The sequence below is a fragment of the Otolemur garnettii genome, unplaced genomic scaffold (genome assembly GCF_000181295.1).
Source record: "Otolemur garnettii isolate 467f Iridium unplaced genomic scaffold, OtoGar3 scaffold00001, whole genome shotgun sequence".
In the NCBI taxonomy this organism is placed as follows: domain Eukaryota; kingdom Metazoa; phylum Chordata; class Mammalia; order Primates; family Galagidae; genus Otolemur; species Otolemur garnettii.
Genome location: NW_003852396.1, coordinates 54,791,608 through 54,813,495, shown reverse-complemented (window position 1 = coordinate 54,813,495; position 21,888 = coordinate 54,791,608). Strand labels below are relative to the sequence as shown.

Genomic DNA, 21,888 nt, shown 5'->3' with positions numbered 1-21,888 from the left:
GGAGGACAGAAAGTTCCAGTGCTTGTGGGATTTGGGGCCGCGGGGGATAATCTGAGACGAGATTGAGGAGGACATGGGAGCAAGTTCAGGTAGGGCCTTGATGTAGAGCAGATAGACCTGGAGGGACTGGATTGGCATGAATTGTTTTCTTATTTTGAAAAGATTGCATTGGGTGCCAGGAGCAGGTTGAATTGGAGAGGGGCAAGTGTGGAAGGAGGGAGACCAGACGGGATGCTACAGCACTGATCCAGGGAGAGAGAGTGATGGTTTAAATATGGCTGGAGAAACGGGCTGCAGGGGGGCTGGAGGGATGCACGGCTTTTGTGCCTACTGGCTAGTCACAGCCTTGGATGCTGATAAAGAAGGCCCACGAGAAGGTTAAATCATCTCTCATAGGTGTCGTTTTAGAAAGCAGAGAAGTGTAAAGAGCACTTTAGAAAAATAGTCAGTATCCAAAATCGTTTAAGTGTCTGTGCCTCCCTCTCCTGATCCCCCCTGAGGGCAAACCCTCAGCTCTCTGGAAAGCTTGGCTGTCCAGGACAGCTTGCTTCCCGAGATCTCTGGTTTAGCTCTGTTAACGTGGAGTATGATCTGCGTGTGTATCATTGCTTCATTGTTGACATGTGGTGACTCAACTGGTAACTTAAAAGACGGCGCGGATAAGCATACTATTGTTCCTCTTGGCTCTCGGTGGAGCTTTGATTGGCACTTAACGTGATTGTGTCTTTGAGTTAATTACTGTAGCTGGGAAAAAGCTGGGAAAACACACTAGGAGAGAAATACGTAGTTGTGAGGTAGGAGTGAGAGGAAGGCGTGCGGTGTGAGAGTGAGCCTAGAATCCACGATTCTGGACATAGAGAATGAAGGAATAGGCGCCACACGCTCACAGGTGCTGGGTCCCTTCGGAGGGGTGCCAGCTGAAACCCCACCTGCTCCCGGTGAGGGAACGTCCCCCCACTGCCCTGCAGGGCTGCGCAAGGAACAGTCAGATGGAGGTCCCCCCTCCTGTCTCTGGAGATCCCAGCCCAGTCGGTTCCACCTCAGGTGCTCTCCACAAGTTTACACACATCCTCTTCAAACTTTGTGTTTCTTTTCCTTTGCTCTTTTAAATCTTGCTCAGTCACCTCAGGAAATTCTCTCCTTTTCTTTGTTCCCTTCGGGAGCCAAAATAAGGGGGAATCAATTTTACTCATGGTTAATATGCATGAGACTCACGCTGTGATAAACATATTGACAAATGATCTAATTATCAAATCCTGCGGTAACTGTGTTTATGAATTCCTTGGCTGCTGTTGACAGGCAGAGCACTTTCTCTCCTGGAAGCTTTTTTTCCCCCTTTTTTCTTTCTTTCTTTGAGATTCTTCCCTTTTTTCCTTGATCTTTCTTGCTTCCTACCCCCCCTTCCTGTTTCTGTTCCTCAAACTGAGTTATTTCTTTAAAGAAACCAAAAACAGTTTCTCAGCCATTTTCTATATTTTTTCCCACTCCCTCTCCAGGTGATTCTGTCCTCCAGGGTCCGAGTTTGTCCCTTGGGATAAAGTATAGAGGCCTCATGATAGCTCACCACAGCCTCAAACTCTTGGGCTCATGGGATCCTCCCACCTCAGCCTCCTGAGTAGCTGGCACCACAGGCATGCAATACCACACCAGCTAAGTTTTTTATTTTTGTAGAGCTGAGGTCTTGCTAAGTTACAAGGGATGGTCTTGAACTCGTGGCCTTCAGCTATCCTCCTACCTCTGCCTCCCAGAGTGCTGAGCTCACAGTGTGAGCCACTGCATCCAGCCATGTTTCTGCAGCTTCAGTGCCTTTGGCCCACTCCCATGCCTTGAATTTCCCCACTTGCTGCATAACTGTGACCCCGCAGACCCAACACACTTTTCCCTCCTGTTGTTTCTCTAGGTGATGACAGTGTCACTTCATGAGCTTCATGAACACGAAACCACGTGTCATCTTCAAAGCTCACCTTTCCTTTTTTTCCCAGCCTCTAATCGCCAACAAAGATCGGCTGGGGCTCAGCAAGTCCTGAGGGGATCTTATCTGACTTTTCCTCTCCGTCCCTCCTGCTGCTGTTTGGCTCAGGATTGCATCATCCCTTAACAGTTGATCTTTCCACTTCCACCTTCTTGACCCTGCAGTCACCCTTTTAATGCTCCCAAGCAAAACGTATCTGGGCATTTGTTGGTTTTTCCATGTGCCAGGCCCATAGAGGGTGCTCACAAGGTAGTGGCATAATCTACTTGATTCCAAAAAGATAGCTTATCAAAAAGATGCATAAGAATATATGCAGAGTAAGGGGATGAGAAGAGCACCTCCTTCCTGAAATAGGGCGACAAGACAACTGGAGGACGGGAATGACTGAAGTTACACACCAAATATATGCACTTGTAAACTGTGGGCTCCAGGATGGCTCCAGGGAACTTAGTGGCAAATAGCAAGTGTGGAATCATTTACATTGTCTGTAAAAGATGGAAAGGACAAGCTGTGCAGGAGAAACACAGCTATTCTTGGAATTGAGGTCAGAGAGAACGTTTTCCCGGGGGCTCTGATAAAGGGAATTCTGTGTTGCTTGCTGAATAATCTCATCAGCATTCTTGGAATATCCATAGCCATCAGTTTCATGGGGCTGCTGCTTCTAACGTGACTCAGTGTGGGCCAGGAAAAGAGTGCCCATGTGCTATTTCAGTAAAGATCGTAGAGGTGTGAGGAATGTCAAAACTGTGCCTGTCTATCAGAACTTTGTGAAATGGCTTCATTCATCTTCCTTAAAAAAATCTTCTGTGGCTTCTTGTCCCCAGAAACTTTGCATGTCAGCCCATGTTATAGTTCTGGGTTTTTCCCCAACCCCAGCTGCCCCTGTCCATGTGCACCTCACAACCCAGCTATGCTCGTCTACTTTTCCTAAATGGCTCTGTCCTCTTGATGCCACCTTTGTGCAACCCAGAAGCTTCAGAGGCCCCTCCCTCTACCTCTCTACCTAGCTGTTTCCTCCTCTTGAATACAGCTGGATTTGTTTTTCTTTAAGATCAGAGAGAATGTTTACTCATTATGCCCATAAAGATATGTCAATCAACAACTACAAAAGCTACAGTTCTTCAGGTAAAACTGAACATGTCACCATCAATATGTCACTCCCTTTTTAAAGTATCCAGAATTCTATATTAGAAATTTAGCTTTGGCTCGGCGCCTGTGGCTCAAGTGGCTAAGGTGCCAGCCACATATACCAAAGGTGGCGGGTTCGAATCCAGCCTGGGCCTGCCAAACAACAAGGTGGCTGCAACCAAAAAACAATAGCCAGGCATTGGGCGGGCGCCTGTGGTCCCAGCTACTTGGGAGGCTGAGGCAGGAGACTCGCTTGAGCCCAGGAGTTGGAGGTTGCTGTGAGCTGTAATGCCAGGCACTCTACCCAGGGGGACGGCTTGAGGCTCTGTCTCAAAAAAAAAAAAAACAGAAATTTAGCCTCATTTTAAACTTACTAAACTTCTTCAAGGACCAGTATTCTTTTTTTTTTTTTTTTTTTTTTTTGAGACAGAGCCTCAAGCTGTCCCCCTGGGTAGAGTGCCGTGGCATTACAGTTCACAGCAACCTCCAACTCCTGGGTTCAAGCGAGTCTCCTGCCTCTGCCTCCCAAGTAGCTGGGACCACAGGCGCCCGCCACAACGCCCGGCTATTTTTTGGTTGCAGCCGTCATTGTTGTTTGGCGGGTCCGGGCTGGGGATTCGAACCCGCCACCTTAGGTGTACGTGGCTGGCGCCTTAGCCGATTGAGCTATAGGCGCCGAGCCAGGACCAGTATTCTTGACAAAAAACTTTGCACACACTTACCTGGTTTAGTACAGATAGTACTGTTTGTTTGGTGTTTTTGAGCTAAGGTTAGGCCATTCCGTTAGCTTCAGTGAGGAGCTCAGGCAACTCTTACTCCTGAACCTCAGAGTTCCATTTCATGCCTTATTTCTGGGGAAATTCTTTATTTTATTTTTTATTTTTTTTTTTTGTAGTTTTTGGCTGGGGCCGGGTTTGAACCCACCACCTCCAGTATATGGGGCTGGTGTCCTACTCCTTTGAGCCACAGGCGCCGCCCTCTGGGGAAATTCTTTTCTCAAGTTCCGAAGCTTATTTTTAAAATGTTACCGCAGCACACTCCAGTTTAAGGTAGTAGAAAGAATCCTGGACTGGAATTTATCATTTGGATTCTGATGCTAGTTCTTTGATTAATTATTTAGCCCCTCTGGATCTCAGTTGCCTCATTAGTAAAATGAGATGGTTAGATTAGATGGCGATTGATGGTAGTGAAAAAGTAACAATAGTTGATTGCTCTGAGCAGGGCACTGAGCAGACATCATATCATTTATGTGATATTCTGAAGTCAGAATTGCTGTCTCCTTTTACACTTGTAGAAACTGAGGCACAGAGATGAAGGGACTTACCCAGGGTTATACACTGAGTGAGTGAGCAGGCTCTCCGTGTGGTTTCTGGGGGAAGCACTTAACCACTATGCTTTCTAGTTCAGTGGTTCTGTGAGATACTATTTATAGGACAAAGCCTGTATTTTGAAATTTTGAGAAAGAAAAATTAGTTTTACTGAAATCCAATTTTACATCCTTCCTCCCACGCTATTTTTAAATTCAGTAACTTGTGTTTAAATGAAAACTTTGTTCTCCGTCTTGCTTTTCCCCAAATGTATTTGCCTGTAGGATTCTTATTTGGTTATCATAATAAATCCAGGGCAAAAAACTGTCATTAATGCTCTTTGCTGTCCATCGGAAATGTCGTGTACTTGAGGGTCTTTCCTAGAAGCAGTGTCACTTGTAGAGAAGATGCTTTATGCATCCTTCCTCTCTTCTCTCCTGCAATCAGCCCTTTCATGTAGATAGCTGGAAAATTATCAATCCTAAGTTTTTTGGAAGTGCTAAGTAAATACTTACTACTATTCCTGTGCAAGGCCTTGAATGCTGTGTCTGGCCCATCATTCACTCAGCGGATACTGTGACTACACATCGTGCTAAAAAAAAGCTTGACGTATAATAATGAACAAAACACTTACTCTACCCAACGGAGCATAGGGTATAGGTGGAAGCGTAGAAAATCAAAGAGATATTTATAAATTCTATAGATGCTGGATAGGTAATCTTTCTTATTACCATCGTAAGATTGTACAGATAAGAAATGAGCTTTTATTCAAGTCTTTCCCCAAAGAAATTTTAAAAATCTACTTTTTGACAGCATAACACCCATTCAACAGCATTCAGCCGTACCTACGGCTGGTGGAATAATCAGTTCATTTGCCATTCAAACTAGGATACCTTTGAGAAGGAAAAGTATTTTATTTTTGTTTACTTCTTTTGAGGCAAGATCTCACTGTGGCCCAGACTGGAGTTTAGTTTGCAAGATCATGACTCTCTGCAACTTCCAACTCCTGGGCTCAAAATGCCCTCCTGCCTCAGCCACTTAAGAAACTGGGGTGACAGGTGCACGCCACCAGGCCCAGCTAATTTTTAAATTTTCTATAGAGATGGGGTCTTACTATCTTGCTCAGGTTGATATAGAACCTCTGGCTTCAAGCAATTCCTTCCTCTTAGCCTCCCAAAGTGCTAGAATTACAGGGGTTAGCCACTGCATCTGGCCTCAGAGTGCATTATTAATATCTATGCTGGGACAGTAAGTATAAACTAGAATTGTACCAGGTTAACTGGAATTTATTGTCACTCTACTAACTAGTATCTGAATTGACCCTTCAGTCTTAACATTCTTTAATTATAATTAAATTCTCTGTAGAGTGTGTGTTTGAATCAGACATGTGTACCTGGTTTTGCTGGGGGTTGGGGAAATGAAATATTCTTTTCCTTGCAGGAGTTTATTTTCTAAGACATTATTTTTTTCTCTGCTTACCACTTTTTTAGGTACAAAAAGCACTTCGATAAAACATCAAGTCAACTGCAGAATTGAAGAATTTCCTCAGATGACTGTCACAAAGCAGTAACTGTCAGTGATATTTTTCTGGACAGAATACTGTACTGTCATGAAATTTGTGTCTGTGTCTCTCTTTTTTCTTATTAAACAAATTTATGGTAGCACATTGTTTTTCTCTCTCTAGAGAGAAACAAAAGACCACATGACCCATACTGATTGCCAAATTTAAAAGGAGTTTCAGGTTTTTGTTTTAGGGACTTTTTAGAACTTAAAAGACTTATCTCAAATGGAACTGTGTAGGAGTATTATAAAACAGGTTTGAGAATCTTTGCTCCCAAAGATTCAGAATCTTGTCATGATTTGATTACATAGCCTCTTCGGTTCTGAATAAATCATTAGTAATTGTAATGAGTTATAAGTCATCCTCCCGGGAATAGTTTGAATGACTTTTTATAAACCATCATTATCAATGCCTATTGTCTTATAGTTAATAGGAATGATTGAGTCATCCCAGTTACAATTTTGAGTCATTCCTTTAAAAGGCACATTTTATAACCCTTTTTAAAAATGGCCATGATAGCAGACGGAAGATGGGAGAGTATGTGTGGGAAGTGTGTGCACACATGTGTGAATGTCAGTATTTGGGGGTGGGGTGCATGTCTGCCACACCTCATGGCCTGCAGTGAGGTGATGGCTCCCCAAGCGTGCACTGTGGAGATGGTGAAATCCTGCCTTCGGGCTCAGGCCTTGGCTGGTGGCAGCTGACCTTCAGGCTGTAGACTGCCTCATCATTTAGAGTTTTCCTCTTGCCTTGACATAATGAGGTCGGTGCCTCAGTGTCTTAGAAATTGGAGCTGTACTTGCCAAGGCCAATTATTGGATGTACCAATAGTGTTTGTTGGGGGCGGCTTCTCTTAGCTTGGGATATTAGGAGGGATTTACCGGAGTGCAGGTTTTGTATTTTTCTCCTTGGTTTTTTTTTTTTTTTTTTACATTAAAGTCATGACATAATCCAGAGGTGATTTTGTCAGCATTATCTGTAAGCATCTTATGCACAGTTAAGTGAAAAAAATGTCATGATGTTCTGTATTTGAAAAACCTCGGTAGACCCCGGTAGAGTAGCAAAGTAGAAAACTAACTAACTCAGCTTACCCCCCAGCTCTGTTGAAACAGTTGAAAATACTAATGTGATAAAGTCTTCTAAATGACCCCATGAATCTCAGTGGCATGCTCTCCTATAAAAGCCCATATCACAAAAGGAAAAAAAGCCCATATCACTAAAATATGGAAGTACTATGGTGTAGACACAGGAAAAGGAGGACTTTGAAGGATTCTCAGTTCACGGGGGCAACCTTGGGGTACTGGGAAAGCAGCTGTAGATTTGACTCAATTTAGAGGAATAAGAAATATTTGGCTTAAATAGCCAATTCCTTGAAGTCATGGTTCTGACTGTTCTGACTCTACCTCACCGAGGATATATACAAATTCAAGACTGATCCCCCCACACACACCAGGACGTTTACGCTTTGAGATGGGGAGGAGATATTGTTTCACACATGCTGAAACAAAATTTTCTGAAATAGTCCTTAACCTTTACTTCCACATTTGATGGCATTCTAAAATTGCCTGCCTCTACTCTGTCCTGTTTCACTTTTTCTGAAGTCGGTTATCGCCCATTAAAATGATTTCACAACTCATTAATGGGTTGTGAGCTGAAGTTTAATAAAGTACACGTCTAAACAGTGTTCGTGGGCGTGCGTGTTTGGAGGCAGGGACGGTGAAGTCATGTTTTCCTATCGGTCGTGTTAATAAGTGTAGCCCTAATAAAACGTAAACCGTTTAGTTAATGAGAATATTTACCATAATAAATGCAGTTAGAGTGATTTCTTTGTGAATAGTGCATTTTGTCTGCTGGGATGAGGCAATTGAGTGTTCTCAGTTTGCCCAGACGATATCCTTACAATACTTGTTGTTGATGTTAAGTGGAATATTGAAATAGCATTTGGTCTGTGTGTCTTGGCCGGTAACGAACACTGTTTTGTCATCATACTGTTACCAGGACAGCTTTTGACACTCAAGGAATGCCTGGGAACACCCTTTAGGTAGGAAGAAAACAAGGGATATGATATTTTAACTCTTGTCTGTTCTGTGGGGTGCCAGACGGGAGGGTGCTTGATCAAACTATAGAAAGGAATGTCCTTTTTGTCTTTGACACATATGTTTTGTTGCCGTTTGGGAAACGTGCTCCAGAATTACAGCATCTTATAATTTTTCCTTCAGAACACATCCCACACTTGTGAAAATTAGTCCCCGTTTAAAAAGACCAAAAGAAGGGCAAAAAAAAAAAAGAAAGGAAAGAAAAAAGCAGCTGAACTAAAATATTAGAAAATAGTGAATTAGCCTAACTAGTTTTATTTTTTTTAAGTCACCCTTTCAAGGATGTATAATTTAAACTACACTCACCTTTTGCTGTGGTGTGATACATATTTACACCCTGGTGTTTTGTTCTCTCTAATTTACAGGGTTAGCATCTCCTTAAAGAATCCTCCCTTAAATGTCTCCTAGGGGGCATTGCTTCATCAAGGACATAAACAATTACAACATAAAACATTACCTTTGGAAATGAGGTCATGCGTCTTTCTTAATTGCTGAAGTCTTGTAATTCTGAAGGGGGATGTTTAAGTCTCATTCACACACTTGCTAAACAAGCACATACTCACCAATAGGAAAAGCATGAATCTAAGGGTTTCTTACTTTCTACTAATTATGCGTGGAATGTGCAGGAACGTCAAAGGCAGAGTGATAATGATAGATTTTGAAAGGGCCTTAGAAGTTAGTGAGTGCAAAATATCTTACAGTGGAAGCTGAGATCCAGAAGGGCTGGGTTTCTTTTTCCTGGCTTCCCCTCCTTTCCTCCCATCGTACCGTATGGCCATCAGAGTGATCTCTCCACTGCAAACCTGACATGCATAAACTTCACTGGCAGCTTTCTATGCTTTTGGATTAAAGTTCTGATCTTGGCAGGTCATGGATAAGGTCTTTTGGGATGTGCTTTCTGCTTGTCTCTGTAGCTTCTCTCGCCACTTGGGGCTATAGTGCTATAATTTTGAGATTCCTTGATGGTCTTTTTTAATTTCTTGATGGTTTTATCTCTTGGAACACTCTGATTTTATCTCATCTGACCATGCTTTCACACATGATATTTTTTCTGCCTGAAAGGCAGCTCTCGCTCTCCCCCAAATGTAAGTTGTTCAGTTCAGAGGCTTTTGGGTTTTTTGCCGTGAATCTCTCTATAAAGTAGAGAGATATCTATTCTTCTACCTCAGCCAAAGCCCACCATTGGAAGCCTTTATTGAGCTCCAGGTCTGATTTGGTCATCTTCCCGTGTGGGGTCACGGGTGTCATAGTACAGTAGACCCCCCCCCCCACCCTCCCTGTAGTTGACCACCTCCTTAGGATGACTGAATTTTCGTAGACTGGACATGTACCACGTGTCTGTGTCAGTAGAGTGGGCCTAGTTGCTCATGCTGACCACCTCCGTGTATTGATCAGTTTGTTACAGGCCCTTGGGGGGTCTGATGACCAGTTCCTTTGGTATTGATTTCTCATTGCTCCTCCCACTACCTCAGAAGCTCTTGAGAGTAGAGACTGTGTCTCCCTTTTCCCAGCACAGGCACAAACCCAGAGAGTTGAGAGAATGGAGAGGCTGGGCCGGGTGCCTGCTTTGATTGCTTGATAGCAGAAATCAGAAAGAGAAAAGAGACCCAGGTCTCTGATTCTCAAGACAGTATGTGTGTCATATTTTTTTTTGGTTGGAGTAGGGCTGAGAGAAAGTATAGACATAGGATCAATTTTTTTTGTTTTTTTCTGTCGGGGAAGGTTTTATCACATATGAGGAGGTTTTATCGTATGCTCTTGTTTACAAAAAGATGGCAGAGGGATTGAGGCTTAACTGACCTTAAGTATGGTATAAATTCATACTTTTTAATGTATGACTCTAAGTATTTTGAAAACTGTGCAATTATACATTTAACTGCCATCAAATTAAGGTATAGAACATTTCCATCACTCCAGAAAGTTCTCTTAGTGCCCCTTTGTAGTCAGTCTTTTCTCTTTCCTTTTTTATTTTTTTCTCTTTCTTTCTTTTTGGCCAGGGCTGGGTTTGAACCCACCACCTCTGGCATATGGGGCCGGCACCCTACTCCTTGAGCCACAGGTGCCACCTGTCAGTCTTTTCTCTACCATGCCTTATCTCCATCCCCCACCCTTGGCCTAACAATGGCAATATAGCTTTGAGAGTCTTTAATGGGAAACTTCTAAAAGGCACTAAAGGAGAGGTTTTAATCTGTGAAAATAGATGATCATAAAATCAATTCAGCATTCTTCATCTCTGATAGAAAGAGTTTTCATTTGGATTTTTTTCCTGAGATTTGAATGTGGCATTTTCTCTCTCCTTTCTGAGCCGTCCTTAGGATGTTCAAGTCCGTAGGAGGTTCAAGCCCCTTGAGTGGATCATGACTTCACACGGGGATCCCTCTTCTGTATAGTGACTAACATTTATTTTTAAGTGTTAGTATGGTGGTTGTGTCACTTATCCTCTTACAGATTCTAAGGCTTCAGAGAAGCAAGTTTTGGGTTCCTTCTTCTGGGAAGTACCCGAGCCTTGGTCCTGAAAACACCGGAGAAGCTGCCAAATAGCATGGACCCAACTTTTCCTGCTTCCTAAAACTGTCTGTAGTAGAACTGATGCACAAGACCTTGGAGACATATTAGAAGGTGTCTATTGTGACACTTAGATTCTAGAATTGCAAAATAAAACATTTAGGGTCAGAAAACTATCCCTGGAGCAAAGTCTGATTAAAATGGCGTATACAGTGGTTGGCCCCATGAATATGTTGGTGTTCTTATTTTCAAAATGCCATAATTCTATTTTTAAAAATATAAACTTAATGTTGCAGCAAAATCTTAATAATAGCAAGCTAAGAATAGAACGGACTGATGGGTTTAGTGCAAAAAATAACTGTTGCTGTATCCTTGACAGAAAATCTTCACCATCTTAGTGTGGTGCCTTCTACATATGTGGTTAATGAGTACTTATAAATATCTGTTAAATGGATGATAGGCTATCTCCTTTTTTTGGAAAGGAAAACCCTTAATTAACCTCTTATTCCTTTTGGCATAATGGCTTCTGGTAGCAAAGATGTTCCCATCCCATTGTGTAAATGGGCCGCCAAAAATAGCACTGATATGTACATTTAGTAGACTTTAATATTTATACTTTTATTAAAAGGTTTTCAGAGAAGTTTTTCATTTTGAAAATGAAGAATCTTAGGTGTCAAGAGGTAAACATATTCAGCACTATGTGATTTTGTATTTGTACAAAATATATACCTTATATATAAAAAAATTTGTAATGATACTCATGAAATATGCAGTGGTTATCTGTGGGTCTTAATATTGTGGGATGGTTTTCTCTGCATATCATTTTTTTTTTTTTTGAAACAGAGCCTCAAGCTGTCCCCCTGGGTAGAGTGCTGTGGCATCACAGCTCACAGCAACCTCCAACTCCTGGGCTCAAGTGAGTCTCCTGCCTCTGCCTCCCAAGTAGCTGGGATCATAGGTGCACGCCACAACGCCCGGCTATTTTTTTTTGGTTGCAGCCATCATTGTTGTTTTGCGGGCCCAGGTTGGATTCCAACCCACCACCTTAGGTGTATGTGGCTGGCACCTTAGCCACTTTAGCCACTGGCACCAAGCCTGCATATCAGTTTTTGAAATACAACTAACATAGGTCATTTCTGTTACTATAAAAAAGGTAGCGAGAAAACAAGATTACTTGCCCAAAGATAAGGAGTAGTGTCAGCACAGAAATTTTATGTTTGAGCTACAGTGAATTAATGGCGCCTGTTTCACCACTTCAAACCCTATGGCAGTTCACACGTTACTGTCTTCTCTGTTACCCCCAAACCATTGGGTTTAGTTCTCTTCATTTCCACTCAAACATTGAAAAGGATCTCATGGCTTGGTGCCCGTAGCACAGTGGTCACAGTGCCAGCCACATACACCAAGGGTGGCAGGTTTGAACCCAGCCTGGGCCAGCTAAACAACTGCAACCAAAAAATAGCCGGGTGTTGTGGCAGGCACCTGTAGTCCCAGCTAGTTGGGAGGTTGAGGCAAGAGAATCGCTTAAGCCCAAGAGTTTGAGGTTGCTGTGAGCTGTGACATCACAGCACTTTACCAAGGGTGACATAGTGAGACTCTGTCTCAAAAAAATAAAAATAAAAAAAGGATCTCATGGAGTCTGGGTGTGCGTAGAGAAAAAATGGGGGACCTTTCAATTATCCACAGACTTCTCTATACCTTGTTTGCAAAAATTATAACGGAGTAACCATTTTTTTTTTTTTTGGAGTAACCATTTTTAAAGGTTATCTTTTAATTCATAAAAAAGATATTTCTTTTCAGTCAAATGGATGATGTCCCCCTCTTATCCCTTAATCCTCAATGTTTGCTTGAATTTTTTTTTTTTTTTTTTTTTGAGAGTCTCACTTTGTTGCCCTGGGTAGAGTACCTTGGTATCACGGCTCACAGCAACCTCAAACTCTTAGACTTAAGTGATTCTCTTGCCTCAACCTCCCAAGTAGCTGGGACTACAGGCACCCACCGCAATGCCTGGCTATTTTTTCGTTGTAGTTGTCATTGTTGTTTAGCAGGCCTGGGCTAGGTTCAAACCCACCAGCCCTGGTGTACATGGCTGGTGCCCTAACCACTGAGCTAGGGGTGCCAAGCCTTGAATTTTTTTTTCTAGACAGAGTCTTATTTTGTCTCCCTCAGTAGAGTGCTATGGCATCATAGCTCATAACAACCTCAAACTCTTAGGCTCAAAATGATTCTCTTGCCTAAGCTTTCCTGGTAGCTGGGACTACAGGTGCCCGCCACAACACCTGGCTATTTTTTAGAGACAGGGTCTCGATCTTGCTCAGGCTGGTCTGGAACTCCTGAGCTTGGGTAATCCACCTGCCTTGGGCCTCCTAGAGTGCTAATTTTGTTGTTGTTGTTGTTGTTGTTTTTTAAATTTTTTCCATGCCCACTTCCTGATACTTTGATTCTCTTTTCTGCTCAGGTCTCTTCATTTGTACCTTGGAGTTTTTCTCATGTAAATTTGTATAAGGGAGAATATTGTTCTATTTGGATAGAAAGCTTGGAGAATTAAAGAGTTGAAATTCAGATCAAAGGAATGGATTTCTGTGTGAAGTTATTGAAAAACTCTGTGTAATATAAAAGGCAGGATGTTCCATGTACTTGATGTGAACATGCAAATACTGCTGTAATAAAGATTGCATGGGGATAAAAAGGAAATTAACTTTAGAAACTAGGACTTTGGCATTGTGTGTGTCTCTACCACTTGTGCATGAGAGAGAGAGAGAGAGAGAGAGAGAGAGAGGGAAACTTTAAAATTTGTTCAACTGGAGGCCTGTTTTGAACCTGTTTGAACCTTTGAAACTTCAACCTGTCTTGAAGTTAAAGGTTTTTATTCTGGGTTATAGTATAGACATCTCTTAACTGGAAATTGGTCTGAAATTTCAGGTTGATTATCAAAAACCCTGGAAAAGTGATTGGCAGAGTAATAGTTCTTGATTGTTATCAACATGTGTTTTTGAGTTTAAGGACATCACCACCATTTTTCCCCCCCTAGAGAATACTTTGGAGAACCCTGTGTTCCCTAGAGCCTATATGTATTTTAGTGACTTTTTAAATTGCCAGGTAATATACTTGAGATACAATCAACACTATGGTAGTAGCAGTACAGTTTTATCTAATCCAAATAGGAGGGCTTGTTCAAATTTAGATAACACCGGGTCAATCACAGTATATTTAAAATTAAATAATTCTGTGGCAGATGGCCCAAGCCCAGTGAGTATGCCACAGCAGGGTCCATAGAAGTGCAGCCTTGGCCATCAGCAAACAGGTTAGGCTGGCTTAGAGACCATTTTATAGGGATTTTAAAAGTTCCCTTGTTGAAACATGATGTTCTTTTTTTACTCTGTAGATACTGTAACGTGAGTGAATTTTATAAGGAAAAAAGGATGAGAGTTTAACTGCTGGGGAGATTTGGCAGTTTCAGTTAACCAGTTGAACACTTTGAATTTTAAAATCTGTGACAATTGGTCTTTGGGCATTCAAGTTTATTTTTCTAGTGAAGTAAATGTGCTTTCATATTTCTGCGGGGTTTTGTGGTTGGTTGGTTGTTGATGACGTATTTGATTATGAAAGGTTCTTCCAGCTTAAAAACTTGGGCTCTTTAAATTCTGAAGTTTAGTTTTATATTTAGGAACGAGGCTCCTAGGTCTTTATTCTGCAGCATTTGGCGTTTCTCTTCTGTAAAGGGGGTTTTTTCTGGGAAGGCCGATAAAGGCAGTGCGGTGTAGGCATCAGCGCCTCTTGGTCAGCTGTCAATCCTTTCCATTCAAATGGCCTCCGGGAGCGGCAAAACCAGGGATGAATGACCATAAGAGATTGTAACTGTTACTTGTGGAGCTTATTGTATGTGAATTGAAGTTTTCTGATCTTCACAGCAGAGTACAAGGTTCAGTGATTCACTGCCAACACGTTTTCCAAACCAAGCAGCCAGGGCTCAGAAAAGATGAGCAGTTTATGGAAGGTCACACAGCTAGGGGTCCTGAATCAGAGATAGAATTCACCTTGGACTGTCTGGCTTCAAACCCTGAACTTCCAACTGTGCAAAGCTGGCCCTGAGTGAGGCCATCAGCTCTCTCGAAATTGTCCTTCAAAGCTCTTTGTGATTTGATGGTGCTCTGACCTTGCATGATTTTTGTTTGTTTTCTGTGTTACATTTAGTTTGTTGGTAGGAACCCAGGTTGGTGCATCGCCAGGATTACTGATACCACTAGGGAGATTGCATTGATTGTGTAAATTTGAAGGTACTGATTTGTAGGAGCATTGTCTAGCTGAAAATTCTTTAATCAAGTATTTTTTACTTATGTCTTTTAATAATTTACAAGACCCATGAGCCTCATGTATTTGTAATTATTGTCAGAGGGCTTCCGTTTGTGAATTACTGCTGTTTAACTCCTGGTATTCTTTCTAATCTCTTTATTTATATAATCTCTGTGCTTCAGATTCTCTTGCAGGTGTTGGTGATGTCAGGTCTAGAATCTGCTCTCAAGGCTGTCCGGAGGTTGTTTTTCCCCATTAGCCCTCATTATTTTAAATGAGTATCCACCCACCTTATACTCTGTAACCACATGTTTGCAGAGCTGCTCTGGAGATAACATCTTGTAGCTTACCATCCCCGCCCCCCAACTCCTTTTTCGCTTCATTCATAAATGTTTTATAACCAAAGCTCAGAAAGTATTAGAGAAATACCTCAAAAGAGAGCACCTCTCTGGGTGTATGAAATTCAGAAAAACTTGGAAACCTGTTGCTTCTGAATCTGAAGCTTTGAAACGGACCTCATCATGTGTTTAACGTACGTTAGTTGTAAATAAAGAGTCCCACTAATTGCAGTTGTAGCTCATAGCAAAACTAACTACCTGTCATATCTTGTTATTCTGATGGAAAAGAATTGTGTGTATGTGCTAAAAAGTTGGAATGCAGTGAATAGTGCGGTGTAAATTGTTTCTAATTATGTGTTCCCCTCCCACCCTGGGGGAGGCAGTTAATCAGTTTTTTCTGTTAACTGTGATCCTCACCTGAATTCAAGTGTGCCAAGCTTAGAGGAAACAGTCTGGAATGCCTCATTTTGTAAAGCAGTGCCTTACTGTTTTTCTTTTTCCTTTTGTTAGAATGACTCAAACACACCCAAATTGGGTGATATTTTACAGAATCGTTGTTTACTCATATCAGATAATTATTTTGCCTTTCAGTTGTGATTTAAAGTTGTGTTGTATTCTGAAGAATGATTTTTTTTTTTTTTGGAGACAAGTCGCACTATGTCCCCCTTGGTAGAGTGCTGTGGTATCACAGCTCATAACAACCTCAAACTCTTGGGCTTAAGCGATTCTCTTGCCTCAGACTCCCAAGTAGCTGGGACTACAGGCACCCACCACAGTCCCCCACTATTTTTTTTATTGTAGTTGTCATTGTTGTTTAGCAGGCCCTGACAGGGTTCAAACCCGCCAGCCCTAGTGTATGTGGCCAGCGCCCTGACCACTGAGGTACATGCACCAAGCCCAGTGAAGAATGATTTTATTGGTTGAGACCAAATGTGTTTCTGGAAAGAATGACTCAATAGTGGGGTTTTGCTTTTGTTTTGCTTTGTTTTGACTCGGTAGTTTTATAATGGCAAACTAACAGTCTTTAAATTTTGTGCTGTGCTCATTGTTTAGAAACATTCCATAAAATGAATCTCATCTGTTTTCATCAGGAAGGGTGAGGACCTCCATGAAAAATCTACAGAAAAAGTTGAATCAGTATGTAATGACAGCATACCATGTCGGGCCAGGAAGCCACTCAGCCGGTCAGCTCAGCTCCTCCAGCTTCCTGATGAGCAACCAGACACCCAGAATCATAACGGTGTCTGTGGCAGTACAGGAGTTGAGCCTGCTGCTTCTTCTTATTCTTTTTTGTTTTTTAGAATATTTTATTTTATTTTATTTTTTTGAGACAGAGTTACCCTTGGTAGAGTGCCGTGGTGTCATGGCTCACAGCAACCTCAAACTCTTAGGCTCAAGCAATTCTCTAGCTTCAGCCTCCCGAGTACCTGGAACTACAGGTGCCCACCACAGCACTTGGCTAGTTTTTGAGCCAGGGTGTCACTCTGACTCAGGCTGGTCTTGAACCTGTGAGTTCAAGCAGTCCACCCCTCGGCCTCCCAGAGTGCTGGGATTACAGGCATGAGCCTGCTTCTATTGACCTCTGTTTTGGTGCTATTTCTCCAGTATCTTGCTACATTTCCTGTGGGATATTGATCACAGAGAAATGTGATACTGGGACCTACATTCCAAAGAATAATTCCTGCTGGGTGTAGTGGCATGCTTCTATATTTCTAGCTACTCAGAAGGATGAGATGCAAGAAGATCCCTTAAGCCTAAGAATTGAAGACCAGCCTGGGCAACATAGCAAGACCCCCATCTCAAAAAAAAAAAAAAAAAAAAGAAAGAAAAAAACAACCAAAACCCCAAATTCCTAGAGAAACATATTAATTTTGTTTTTCTTATGAGTTATTCTTGGTAAGATTTGAGTTGTTTTTGATGCTATAACATTTTGGAATGCACATAAATCTGTAAGGTCTTAAGTATCATCTAAAGTGAAGTTTTTTGCACTAAGACATTTATTTATATGAACTTTGGTTCAATTACTAGAGCTAGTTATCGTTCTTTTTTCCCCCTTCCAATTGTCAAGCAAAATGGCTCTTCTAGGGGTCTGATGACGATTATGGCAAGGTATTGAGAGCATTATTCCTCTCACTTTTTCAGGTTGGTAGGATTTAAGGGTTTGCCTTACGTCTTGACCACTATTGGAGAAAAGTAACAAGATTCAAGTAATACTTAGCAAGGCTCATAGTTTGCGTAGAGATCCTGGGCTCTGGACATCACATTTCCTGTTTCACACCACTTGTTGAATGGTCTTGAAGAATGCATTTCACCTCCGTTAGTCTCAGTTTCCCCATTTGTAACATGAGATCTCACACGAGGTCTTGTCGTGTTATGAGCATTCGCTGTATTTTAGCAGCTGCTGCCATCACTGTTGTTCCCGAGCCAGTTTTCAGACCTTGGCAGGGACTAGAAAGAAGGGATGTGGATTTCATTTCTGCATTTTAGTGAGAGGAAGAAAGATGAGGAGAGGGGACTTACCGACCACAGAACTGAAGGTATCACTTCCTTTAAAAGAAATCTTTACCTGACTGAGTTGAAAATAACCCAGCATTACTGTTAACTCTTCCCTCTTCAGACCATTCTGTTTAATCTCCTCGTGGGAATATCGCACGCAGGAACCTTTGTGGTGTTTCTAGAGAGGAGAGACTCAAGGGCTCAGCCACAGAATTAACCCTCGAACCTGCTGGGGGCACCTGAGCTGACCCAGCTCCTGCTGGGACTTTCCCTGGTGGGGCTGTCTTAACCTGTCTTTCACGGTGTTGATATCAGGTGTGGGGTGTGGGAGAGAAAGCCAATTCAAAGGGCAGCTGCCAGGAAAGAGGGAAATGGTTAATAAAATACTCTTTTAGCCGTCTGAATTCACTAATTGTTGAGTTGTATCGCTGAGTGAGTTCTCTGCTTTCTGCTGACACTCAGAGGGGAAACGGGAAAGGGACAGCTTGTCGTGTGTCTGCTTGCCTCCAGCTTACATCTGCTGGTAAGCCAAAACTGAAATGCACTTACACTGATTACCTGGAGGACTTGGAAAGGTTTTGAATAAAATACGACTAGAGTAGAGCCTAGGACACGCTTGCATTGTCCTTGACAGTGACTCCAGAAACTGCCCTCACCTGAAGAATCTGTTTATCAAAATCTAGGGTGTTCATTTGTTTGTTCTGATTACTGGGAAGCCATGTTGACCCAGGAGGAGAAGTTGGAAGCGTTCTTTCCAAGGACACTTAAAAGGGGAAAACCCAGGAGCTGAGTACATTGCTGAATTATGGGATGTAATTTATAAAAAAAAATTATTTGTTTTGTATTTTGTAAGCATTCATTGCATTCTGAAGCCAGTTTATGAGTTTTTCTGCCTGTCTTCTGGATTCATTTTCCTTGCTTATCTACAAAATTTTAGAGCCTAATTTGTTTTCTCTTAGATAAAGTGCTTTGAGGCAAATATCATGTATTTAACCACTTTTTTTTTATGTTTTCCAGGGATATCAGTATGAACAACATTACTCAGTTACCAGAAGATGTATTTAAGAACTTTCCTTTTCTAGAAGAGCTGTAAGTATTACTTTGAGAAAATACGTGTGTATGTGTTTTTTCCTCCATTCTCTTTGGAATCCTATGCTATAGAGATAATCAGTTTCATTAGGGGACACTGAGATTGCTTAGTTTCAGTGAGCTTTTGTGCAGGAGATCATGTCTTGATATTTTAAAGCTTGATATTTTAACTAAACTTAATATATTTTTAGTTGCTAAAGATATTTTTGTAAGCTGGAACTAAAAATCGCGCCTTCCATAGGACTTTTCTTGCTGTTACTATTATGATCATGAATGTTGCAGTGATACAAGCTAATTACAGTGTTATCATGAGATAACAAGGCTACTGTGTAATTACGATTGTTGCCAAGGAGTTGCTGTACGGGTAGCAGAAGTATAAAAAATAACACAAGGTGTTTCAGGGTCCTGATGGCAACAGACATTAGTAGTGAGCCTGCAGAAAATGTGAGTGGTAAGTCCTCCCGACATCTGCAGATGACCTTGGGAATGAGGTGAAATTGGCCAGATCTCTAAGAATACCTTTTGCCCTAAGCTTAGTCCCTTGCAGCTCACATTTCCAATTTAACAGTGTACATTGGGGAAATATTCTCTTCTGCTTGTTTTAACCTCTATTTCATTGTGTTCTCCACATTTTTTTTTGAAGTCCATAATCAAAACAGGCACTTTTGGATTTTAAAGAAATTGGGAACTGTATAGTATATTTTAAGAATGCCAGTGAAAAAATAAAATTAGACTTCAATCAAGTTAATATAGGCTTTTAAAAGCCAGGCTAATGGATTATGTAATATGTAGAGGTAGGAAAGTGACAGATTGATATTAAGAACATCAAAGAGATACGGCCCCGAGGGAATCTAAATTCATATTACAGAGTGTGCTATACAGCCCAGCTGTTGATTACTGGATCCAAGTCAACGAATGTCTCCTGTCTTAGCTCAGCCCCTCCCCTAGAATGAGGAGCCGGAGTCAAATAAGATATACAGATTCCTGACACGGTATTGAAACAGCAGTTAAGAGCTTAAAAAAGTTAAGGAGAAATGTTTCTTCCCATATAATGTTCGCATAGCAAACATTGAACAGAGATTATTTGCCACTTATGAGTTTGTGATCTGGGTCAAATTGCTTAACCTCTCTCTGCTCAAGTTTCTTTGCCTGTAAAGTATAGGTGATAATAATTCCTCTGTCATAATATTCTAGTGAAGAAAGAATGGATTAATATATGTGTAGGACAGTGCCTGAAACCAAGTATTTTATAAATGCTAGCTAGTGTTTATTATTCTAAAAGAGCATAAGAAGAAAAAAAAGAGCAGTAGAATATATGCCAAATGTTATCTTTGGGCAAAAGGATTAAGTGTGTATTTTATTTTATTTCTGCCTCCTATGGTTTTTTTTTTTTTTTTTTTTTTGAGACAGAGCCTCAAGCTGCCCCCCTGGGTAGAGTGATGTGGCATCACAGCTCACAACAACCTCTAACTCCTGGGCTCAAGCGAGTCTCCTGCCTCAGCCTCCCAAGTAGTTGGGACCACAGGCGCCCACTACAAACCCTGGCTATTTTTTGGTTGCAGCTGTCATTGTTGTTTGGCAGGCCCTGGCTGGACTTGAACCCGCCACCTTAGATGTATGTGGCTGGCGCCTTAGCTGCTTGAGCCACAGGTGCCGAGCCAGCCTCCTATGTTTTTTTTGTTTTTTTCCTGTAGTGACTGTCAAGTATTTTGATATGGTTATTTTGTATTAGTATTTTAAGTAGAATTAGGAAGGGGTGCATTTGAAGCTTCTACCTGTACCCCCCTCCCCTGCACCCGTCAAACCTTAAGATTCTTTACGTCTTCCATTTTATATCACATACAGTTTTAGACTTTAGGGTGAATTTCTCTTACAGAAGTAATTATGCAGTGAATGGACATTAATAAGTGGTTGTTCCACCGTTGTCTAACCACTGTGGGATGTGTGGTGCGTCTGTCTCACCCTTGTTCTGTAGAAGGCCATTCTCTATACCCTACATTTGCTGGTGCCTGTGATTGCCAGTTATACTATGAGGGATTCTGTACTGAAGACTAGAAGTCGAGTCAGACCTTGTTAATCTGCTTTGTGAAGTTCACGTTTTAGATTTCTGAAAATCTCAAATGACCAAGCATCTGTCAACCTCATGAATTCTGTCAACCAGGATTTTTAATTGGAACCAAATTGAATTTCAGTGCTAGGTCACGTTCCCTCCATATTCTGCTGTCACAGTAATGAAGCCCATCAAATCAAGTCAGTATACCTCCTCCAAATGGTGTGTGGGATTTCAAGTATCAATTCAGTTAGGAGAGCTGAGTATTGTTTTTAAAGAGCACTTCAACATAGTCTTTTAATACTTTGGTAGTACTATCAACATTTAGGGAATTCTCCATGTTAATATAAACATGGTTAAAAAAAAAAAAAACCTTTGCTTTTTTTCTTTCAAAAGCAATGTAGTTGATGTTGACATTCAAAATGATGCTGCCATGACTATTGTAATATTTCATAAACAGTGTAGCCGTTTGTCCAGGAGTCATCTGGAAGTCATCTAAGGGTGATTGCAAAGCCAAATGCCCTGAGTAGAAATGATTTGGTGGGGGGTTTTCCAAGTTAATGAGGTGTGCTGTACAAGATGTGATGGGATTTGGCCAGGCTTGATAATGGTGGTCTAGAATGCTTGGAGTGTGGGGTGAATTCACTTCCCAGCAATAGGGATGAAATGTTTATAGGTATTTACACATTTAATCATACTTTGACCAAACTCTGAATCCTACTCTGTGTCAGCTCCTTTGGTGGATACAGGAATACAGACAGAACCATGGTCCTGTTTTCAGGGTCAACAGATTACTTTTTATTTTGTTTCATCCGAATGCCAGTTCTAAGTGTCTAGATCCCCTTTACACAAGGGTCTAGCAAATAATTTGAACAGGGAAGTTTTAAATCAAATAAAAACATAGGTGGGTCAAAATTAAGTAGTTTCAAAGAGTTGGATTACATAGACATGTACATATATATATGTATAACAAATTCAGCTATTTAGACTATAATTATGATCCAGTCCATGTACAATTACATATTTATAAACATATAAAAATATATATAGGGC

At 41.4% G+C, this 21,888-nt stretch overlaps 1 protein-coding gene across 2 annotated transcripts in view; it reads left to right on the top strand.

Annotated features, from left to right (window-relative positions):
• Positions 1–21,888, top strand: part of LGR4 (leucine rich repeat containing G protein-coupled receptor 4) — a 102,085-nt gene that overhangs the window by 37,902 nt on the left and 42,295 nt on the right. For both annotated transcript variants that reach the window (XM_003781195.3, XM_023507794.1), the window contains exon 2: positions 18,714–18,785. In XM_003781195.3, coding sequence (XP_003781243.1) covers positions 18,714–18,785 — 72 coding nt within the window. The remainder of the gene's footprint in view (positions 1–18,713; positions 18,786–21,888) is intronic.